The following is a 9099-nucleotide window of genomic DNA, read 5'->3' on the forward strand; positions in this document are numbered from 1 at the left end:
CTCAGGACCATTGAGTTCAATGGAATGTAGCAAGTAGGTGCCTTAAAAAGAGCCACAACTCCATCCCTAACACGGTTAAAATCAAGTATTTTTGAGGTTAGGCCGATTTCATATTCTAGGTAGGCCTGCTAATTTTAACTTCTTTACTCCCGAGTCCTCACATATTTAATAACTTTAGGTTAACTGAATTGCAGCTGGGACTGTGGTTATAGACTAGCAGCTGACCTACTAATAATTAAAGTATTTTGCAGCGTTTTGAAAGTGCTCTTAGCCAATAAAGGAGGGGAGAATCGTTCCCAGGGTGCAATTCCGAGGTTGCAAACGCTTTCCGGAGAGTAAATGACATTTCTCTCAGTAGGACTCCTACTTTCAAACAAGCAACATACACAGGATAAATCCGCAGAGCGTCCCCCTCAATCCGGGTCTACTTCTCACAATTCGAAGCTCTTTGAAAAAGGAAGCAAATACCCAATTGACAAACAAACAAAAAAGATCGCAAGAGTGCAATTGCGTGAGATTAATTCCGATAGGAAAATGCAATAAAAAGCGAGGGAAATCCGTCCCCAAGTTTCTGAGCTCTTGCTTGCTACTCTGAAAGCACGACTAAGATGAGAAGGCGCCTACTCAGGTTTTAATTAAATTAGCCCGGATTTATTTACTGTTTGCGGCCTTTAACAACCCGGGAGCAATTACTGCCAAGTGTTGCCTCCGATAAGAGCGCCTGATAGGAGCTGCATTCTCTTGAAAAATGCACACCGGAGGCTCCCCAGAAAGGCAGCCTCGCCTCTGACAGCTCGGCCGATCCCTCGCAGATAAAAGGCTAAATTGCATTTTGTTGGGTTATTCACAAAGTGGGCAAAGGTGTTTCCTCCATTCCTTGCAAACCTCATTGAGAGATGACCTGAAGGCGAGTTTCTACATTTGACCAAAGCATCACCCTTTGCTATTTGCAGCCATCTCCAAAGGGGGTTTCTTCTGTTTAAAGTGTGTTGGTGTGCGTGAGAGAGGGGAAATGAATCCAACTCTAGGTAACAACGAGGAAGGGAGACTAGTTTTCCTTCTCAGTTGTTTGTGTATATATAGAATCTTTCCCTTGGAAAGCAGCAAAAAAATATTTAAGAACTAGCGACCTGTCTAGAATAATGAGGGAAGGGGAAACAAATCCAAGACGCCATGGTTTGTGGAACGAGTTGCCCAAGAAACATGTTGGGGGGAGGGAATTGAGCAGCTTCCCCCACCCCACTGGTTCACATTGGAAGAAAGGGTTTTAAAGATCTTATTACTGTTCTATAAAATATAGCTGCCTATATGTAGAAAGTTCAGAAACCTGCACATGCATAAATGTCACATTTTTTTCATAAAAGCAGGCATTAATTTGCAAATGAAGATCAGGACCTCTTGCGACTTCTTTAACGCCTTCCTCTTGATATGGGACAGATCACGGCCATGGGCCTTCCGCGGATATATTTCTAAGCTCCAATATTTGTCAAATAGCTCAAGCCCTCTGCATCTGCTGCCTCGCAACAGTGATGGCTTGGTGGCTTACATTTCCCACCTATTCGCTAAGATTAATAACCATAATAGTCAGAACTCATAAATAACAGCAGCAGCAGCAGCCTCAGCAACAGCCAGTGGAATCAACATTTGTTTTTAAGTCGATTCCAGCCGCATCCAAGCCCACACACCCAACCAACATAGATTTTTAAAAATCGATTGACATAAAGGATATTTATTTACAAGTTTAGGACTAACCAGAAACTAAAATTCGGTTGCTTTTGGTTTAACCGGTTTATGGGAGCGAGTTACCCAAGAAACATTTTTAAAATGTATTTTTCACTTAGCCCACATTGGAAGAAAGTAATTCTACCATCAACATTTCAGCTGTAGGATTTTTAATTTTTTTCCTTTAAAAAGTGGGGTTAATATATCCAGACGTATATGGTCTCAGTCCAACTGAATGGTAATTTATTAATAAACAAGCAAGGCAGTAACTTCAGGGTATCTCCAACAAAAAAAGGAAAAAAATGATAAACGATAAAATAAGATTAATACAGCTTCCCATTTATATATATAAATGAAAATAAAACAAAACAAAAGTCAATGTTTAACGTTATTTTAAAGTCAACCTTTCTGAAAGCATTGGGGGGTGGGGGTAAAAAGAACACTTTCTGGTGTTTGGTCCAAAAGATCCAACTACAGATTTAAAAATAAATTACTATGCATCCATTTACATTTTCGAAACAAATCCTTGCGTATAAAGGAGTCTTTGCAGGGGAGAGGAAAGGAAGGGGCTTTCTAACGCGGCGTCGCTTGCAAACCAGGGGCGAAACTCGCGTGGGCTTGAGCGAACCCGGATTGCGCCTTCATTGAGGGCTGCGATCCACACCACCCCGTGGAATTCAATGGAGCCGCTGGACTTATCCCCACGAGACTCTCGCCGCTGGTTGGCTGGCATTTCCCGCGCGCTCAGTCGCCGGCGCCCAACCAAGCTCCGGACCAGCAGCCAATAAGGCTGGCGCAAAAGGGCGCGCGGGGTGGGAGCCACACAACGCGGCCGGCAGAGCCTCTCTGAGAGGGAGGCGAGGGAAGAAGGCACAAGGTTTCTCTCTCTCTTTTTGGGTGTGTGGGGAGGGTTGTTTTTAAGGCAAGGAAGAAAAGCACAAACTTACGTGTTATTTGGAGTAACACTGTCCTTTAACAAACCATGTCCTTAGTTAATAAAAAGGCTGTCTTTGGATAAGAGTCTGTGGAGGTTTTTGGCGGGCTTCGGGAGCGCCGAGCGTCGTGTTTATGTGTTTCTGTTTATAGTGGAAACACGGCTTCTCTAGCGTCCCCTCAGAGCGCGGCGGCGGCGGCGGCTGAGGGCCCGCTTCTCCCCTCGCCGCTCCCCTCGGTCAGAACTTGCTGCAGTCGTAGACGAAGGCGCTCGAGGGCCGGTAGAGCGGCTGGCTGCCGGGGAAGGCCATTTGGCAGCTGCTGGCGGCCGCCGCCGCGTTGCCGTTGACAGGCGAGTTGCTCAAGCCCAGGCGCTGCGACGACTCGAACATCTCCCTCACGGCGTGGAAGTTCTGCTGCTGCACCGGGTAGCCCGACGGCGACTGGGACGGCGACGATGAGGCGGCGGCGGCTGCAGCCGCAGCGGCAGCTGCCGCCGCCGCCGCCGCGGCTGAGGCGGGCGCCAAATGGGCGAGTTCTCCCACCGCCGTGGCCTGGTTGAGGTACCACGAAGCCAGGCGGCCGCCACCTCCGCCGCCTTGCGGGTGCCCCTCCTGAGGGCTCAGGCTGAGGGAAGAGGCGCTGCTGCTGCTGCTCGCCGCCAGGCTGTACTCGGGAAGGGGGTCCTGCTCCACAGGGCTGCCGCTCAGGTGGCCTCCGCCGCCTCTTTCTCCGCCGCCGCCGCCCCCTCCTCCGGCGGCAGCGGCAGCGGCGGCGGCCGCGGCCGCGTAGAGGCTCATGGCCTGCAAGTTGCAGTGATAACTATTGGCGCCACCGCCGGCTTGCGTGATGGCACTGCTGCCCGTAGTGTTGACGCCCTGGCTGCAGGGGGCGCTGTAGAGCGCGCTCTGCGCAGCCGCAGCCGGCGAATAGCAGCTGCTGAGCGCTAGCGAAGGCGGCGGCAGCGCGGAAGTCCGCGACGTCGTGGCGGTCGAGGGGCTGGACGACGACGACGACGACGACTGGGCTGCGGTGCCGACCGTCGGGGGCAAGGCCAAGAGCTCCCCGGCGCCCTGCGGGGAAGCACGCAGGGAGGTCATGATGATGTTGTCCACGCTGAAGCCGCCGGCGCCCGCCCCCCCGGGTGGTCCTCCGGGGTGATGATGGGGCGGCGGCGGGTGGTGGAGATGCGGGTGGTGGTGGTGGTGGTGGGCGTGCGGGTGAGAGTGGTGGTGCGGGTGGTGGGCGTGCGGGTGCTGGCTGGGAGGCGCTTCGGCGGCGGCCGTCGGGGGGTCCAAGCCGAGCGCTCTGCCGCCGCCGCTGCCGCCGTGCGGGCTTCCCGCTCCGCTGGAGAGGCTGCTGGCGCTGGAGCTCCCGGGGCTCTCGATCTTGGCCACGGGTGCGCCTCCCAGCGGGGACAGCGCTCGAGGGGGCGACGCCGAGCCGTTCTCCGTCTTGATGTCCTGCAGCCTCACCGGAGGCGCCTGCTGCTGCTGCTGCTGCTGCTGCCCACCTCCGTCTTGCTGTTGCTGCTGCTGGTGTTGCTGCCGAGTCGACGTCTGCTGCGTCTGCTCCTTGATATGGAGGCGCTCCTTCTCCTCCTTGTCCTTGACGGCGTCTTTCTTCTTGAAGCGCCTCCGGCGGCGGAGGAACGAGCCGTTCTCGAACATGTTGTACGAGTCCGGGTCCAGGGTCCAATAGCTCCCCTTGCCGGGCTTCTTGTCGTCTCGGGGCACCTTGACGAAGCACTCGTTGAGCGACAGGTTGTGGCGGATGGAGTTCTGCCAGCCTTGCTTGTTGTCCCGGTAGAAGGGGAAGCGCTCCATGATGAACTGGTAGATGCCGTTCAGCGTGATCTTCTTATCCGGCGCGTTCTGGATAGCCATCGTGATGAGAGCGATGTAGCTGTACGGAGGCTTCACCAAGTCCTTGGGCTGCGGCGGAGGCGGGTAAGGGCCGTACGGCCTGCCCATGCCGCCGCCTCCCCCACCTCCGCCTCCTCCTCCACCGGCGCCCGGGTACTGTTCGTGGGCCGCCGGGTGCGGAGAGTACATGCTCATCGGGGCCGGCATGGCCGCGTAGCCCCCTCCAGCCGCGGCGCGGTAGTAGCTCTGCTCGCCGCCCAGGTATGGCACCACTCCCAGCGAGTTGGGGCTGGAGACAGAGTAGCGAGCCTGCATGGCCTCCCTGCCAGCCAGCCAGCCGGACCAAGCGGCAGCAGCTTCAGCAACAGCAGCAGCAGCAGCAGACTGGCCTCCGCCGCCGCCTCCTCCGCCGCCTCCTCCTCCTCCGCCGCCTCCGCCTTTGCTTTCCCCCCTCCACCCCTCCGCAGCTCCAGAGCCAAAAAAGTATAAACCAGAAGAGGCGACCAGGATCTTTCCTTTCCGCCCCGCTTCCTCCCCCCAAAAAGGAGCAAGCAAGCAAGCGGACGAAAACTTTGGGGTCCCGTTAAAGTTTGCTGCTTTCCCCTCCCCCACTCAAGCGGGCCAAAAAATTAAATAAATGGAAAGGACCCGGGGCGAAGGAGTGGGGGGTGGGTTGACGATGGTTGTAGGGAGGGGAAATAAGTCTCCTTTGCTTCCTTTTCCTCCTCCTGCTGCTACTCCTTCTTGTTCTTCTTAAAACAAGGCACCGACCCTCCACGGAAGCGGCCGCCGCCGAGAGGAAAAGCCAGTTACTTCCATCAAGGGCGAAACTGGAATCGCGCGCGCTCCCTCGCGTAACTCAGAGCGCTCAAAAACCCCTCGTCGCTTATTTCCCGGGCGCCTTTCCTTCCCCCTACTCCTTCTTTTTCTTCCTCAGTCTACGGAGGTGGACAACAGGTTGAGATTTCTTCCTTTAAAAAAGGAATAAAGACCGAGGCAGGCGAAGGAAACCAAAAAGAAGAAGAAGCGTGCGTTGGTTGGAGGGGCGCGAGAGACCGGATATTTTCTCTTTCTCTCTCTCTCTTTCTCGGACTCGCGTAAGAAAAAAGACAAGAAAACAAAACACACCACCTTCCCCAAGCGGTCTGCGGTTGTTCAGCGCGGCCTCCTGCCTCCGTTTCTCCTACAGTCTCTTTTCAGCCGCGCGCTGCTCGGAGAAGCATTTGGAAAAACTCCTGAACTTTTGAGCATCCGTCACCAAGGCGAGGACTTTTTTACGCACTCGCAGGGCTCCTTCCCCCCCCCTTTCCTCCCCTCTTTCCCTTCCCCCTCCCTTTTTCTTTCCAGACTGCGAGGCCCCGCCCCACCCCGGTGGCGTAGCCAATGAGAAGACGCCTCCGAGCTCCGAAGGGGCGGGTTGGGCTCGTAGCTTCAGCAGAAGCCGCAGCGGCGGCGGCGGCGGCAGCAGCAACTTGGAGAATGATAGATCTGGGACTGGCCACACACGCGCACGTCGCCCTGCCCTCTCCTCCCTCGCGCGTATATAGCTCCTCCGCGCGGCCCGAGGCCAACCCTTCCCTCGCACACAGGAGTAGGTATGCGGATCAAGTTGCACTCTCCTCGCTTCGGAATGAAAAACACACACCAACACATTTTCTGTGCGCTCATCAACCGGCCCTGCACACACACACACACACACACACACACCCTAACACACGCACAGAAATATTATTTCTGTAGACAATACAGTTTGCAGCCAAACAAGCAACAACGACCGAATACTTTTGTCAGGACAGAGGCTAACTTAAAACTAGGGAGCCACCTTTCGGGTTTCACAAAACGCTTCGTCATCTTTGCTGCTGAAGAACAACAACAAATGGGGAGGGCGCAAAGAGGTGTGTTGGGGGGGGTGTCAATGGTGTGTGCTTTTTGCCAGCAGTTTTCTTTCTTTCCCCACTCCTAATGTTTCTTTTTTCCTGAGGAGTTTTTGAAAGTTAAATCATTGTTGTAACTCGCATGCCCCCCACTGTGGGTAAGGATCCCATGAAACTGCAACCCCCCCAAAAAAACTTGGTCTTAATGCGTTTTATTTGTCGTGCCTCTGTTTCCCCTATCCCGCTCTCAGTTAATGAACCAATACAGCCGAGAGCATGTACTCTTTCCAGAAGTCGACAACGGATCATCATTCAAGTGACACAAAGAAGTAAAAATATAACACATATACATTACACAAGCAAAACAAACCGCAGGCAAGCCGAGTTTTCTGCTGATAGGAATATTCATATGTGCGCCGAATAAATAAGTTATTGAATTGTGCTTCTACGGTATTGACTTCCACTGATTTCAGCAGCAGAGATTTGAACCCGAGCTGGGAGCCGTCCCATTATAACCAGTGCGTCGAACGTTGTATATGCAATGCCATCTCGTATATGCAAAGGCATGCACCAACATTCACATCTGCCGATCGCAATATGAGATCTTGATGCATTTTAATTTTCTTTAGATACAGTGTTCTTGATGCAAATTTGCAGGCCATTTTTTTTCTTAGCTTTTGAGGATGCACAAATGCACAACTATTCTATAGTCGAAACAAAATAGAAAATTATTTCCAGTAGCTCCTTAGAGACCAACTGAGTTTGTTCTTGGTATGAGCTTTCGTGTGCATGCACACTTCTTCATATACACGAAACCTCATACCAAGAACAAACTCAGTTGGTCTCTAAGGTGCTACTGGAAAGAATTTTCTATTTTGTTTCGACTATGGCAGACCAACACGACTACCCACCTGTAACTGCAACTATTATTCTATGTAACCCTTTGACTCATCGCGGGCTGAACTCCCCACCCTCCCGCAGTGGTCCTTACAGACTCCCATAACATGCTTCTCAGTAAAGAAGGCCTTCGTTCTCCAACCGACCCCTTTTTCTGCGTGTGCGACCTACTCGCTGCTGCCTGGACTTCCTATGCGTAAGTTTCCTTTCATGCCCTTCGACGGTCCTGGAGTCACTCCTCTGTGCCCTCGAGTGGCAAAGGAAGAGCTGGCGAACATCCTCGACCGATTCTTCACACACCAGGCCGGAATCCGGATTAAGGAGGGAAGGACCAGGGGGCCCAAAGACTCCCCAGACCCCCCTGGCAGCCCCGCCCCGCTCCCGCGCTCCCTCCAGCCAGCTGCCTGACCAAACTTTCCCGAAGAGATTCCTTTCTCTGCCATTTGACAAGCCTTTGACAAGCCTTCTCCAAAGCTCCCTTTTATGAATTGGCTTTTCCCGTGACAGCTTGGAAAGACAGCGATTGTTGCTTATGCAGTGTTTATAAACATAGTCAGGTCATTCATATATATTGCTGGCTTGTCCAGGCAATCTTTTTGAGGTAGTGAACCCTTCTTCCTCTGTACTGGGTATGAGAGAATTTCGCATTGAAGGCGTCTGGATTTTAAACACATTTGCTACGAAATAACTGCCACTTGAACTGGTGGCATCGGCATTCAGTTAAACTTATTTAGGTTTGGGATGCAAAACGTACAAAACGGGTACTGAGACAAGGAGAGGGTTTTTGTTGTGGGAGCCAGCCTTCGAGTTACACAGGACTCTTCAACAAACAGGAACCGGGAGAAGTTTGCAGGGCTGTTCTTACGAGAAGATGGACGGGCAGCTGCGAACAGGAGGGCAAAGAAATATGCATGCGCGCAGGGTAAAATACTTAAAAGATGAATCACGAATAGGGTATTCAAGAAAGCAGCTCTATTTTAGACATTTTAGCAAACTGCTGAAGGAACTCTAACGTGAAAGGTACAAGGTTTGGGCAAATAACTGTTTGACTTTAATCAAGTCCAGCCCTGGACTCCCCGCTCTCAAACTGATTGTCCCTAAAATAAATTTCATTAACACCTTAGTGTGACTTGCTTTGCAAGTAAGTGTCCCTCGACCCGCTTAGTGTTGGGAACAAAGATTAGACGTGGGCTAATTGAAGGGGGCTCCTTAATTAAAGACACAGCATCTCCAAAGCCTTGTAGGTCCCATAGGTTTGAATGGCAGGCTTCAACACGTGCTTGGGTAGCTCTTCCCTTGGAATTTAGGAAATTAAGTCGTGAATTTAAGATGGTCCTACCCTACTTGGGTGCGTGTGAGTTGTGTCTTGGTGCAAGGAGTTTCCACACTTGGTCTTCCCTGAGCTGGTGACAAAACTTCACTCTGAGGATGTGTTAAAAACAAAACAAAACAAAACACCTTTTGCCTCCCGGATTGCAAACCCTACCCCGCTCCACTTTCTTCACCTTTTGGGATGAATGAGTGGTCTTGCAGTCATGGCAGGCCTATGCTGACGTGACAACGAATCGCGGTTCCTCCACCCCCCCCCACCGCCCCCAGTCGTGACTTAGTTAATCAAACTTTTTTTTTTTTTTAAAGTGGCAGCTGGGTAAACTGATGGAGGGGCAGGAAAGAGAAACACAGAATCCGCACCCCATAACTCACACATTTGTCACACTGTATAAACAGCCAAGTGTCACATGCTGTCAGTACCAGCCATGGATTTGCCCCCCCCCCCCGCACTACATCCCCGTTGGGGAGCTGGCTGC

General features: G+C 52.3%; 1 protein-coding gene across 1 annotated transcript; it reads right to left on the bottom strand.

Annotated features, from left to right (window-relative positions):
- Nucleotides 1-1875: 1875 nt before the first annotated feature.
- On the bottom strand, nt 1876-4895 carry FOXC1 (forkhead box C1). Its single transcript, XM_033154465.1, has 2 exons — nt 4216-4895; nt 1876-4164 (listed from the first exon to the last, which is right to left on the bottom strand). The coding sequence occupies exons 1-2, from the start codon at nt 4833-4835 to the stop codon at nt 2895-2897; spliced, it is 1890 nt and encodes a 629-aa protein (XP_033010356.1). The 5' UTR covers nt 4836-4895; the 3' UTR covers nt 1876-2894.
- Nucleotides 4896-9099: the final 4204 nt, after the last annotated feature.

This window comes from Lacerta agilis, chromosome 7, assembly GCF_009819535.1.
Source record: "Lacerta agilis isolate rLacAgi1 chromosome 7, rLacAgi1.pri, whole genome shotgun sequence".
NCBI classification, from domain to species: domain Eukaryota; kingdom Metazoa; phylum Chordata; class Lepidosauria; order Squamata; family Lacertidae; genus Lacerta; species Lacerta agilis.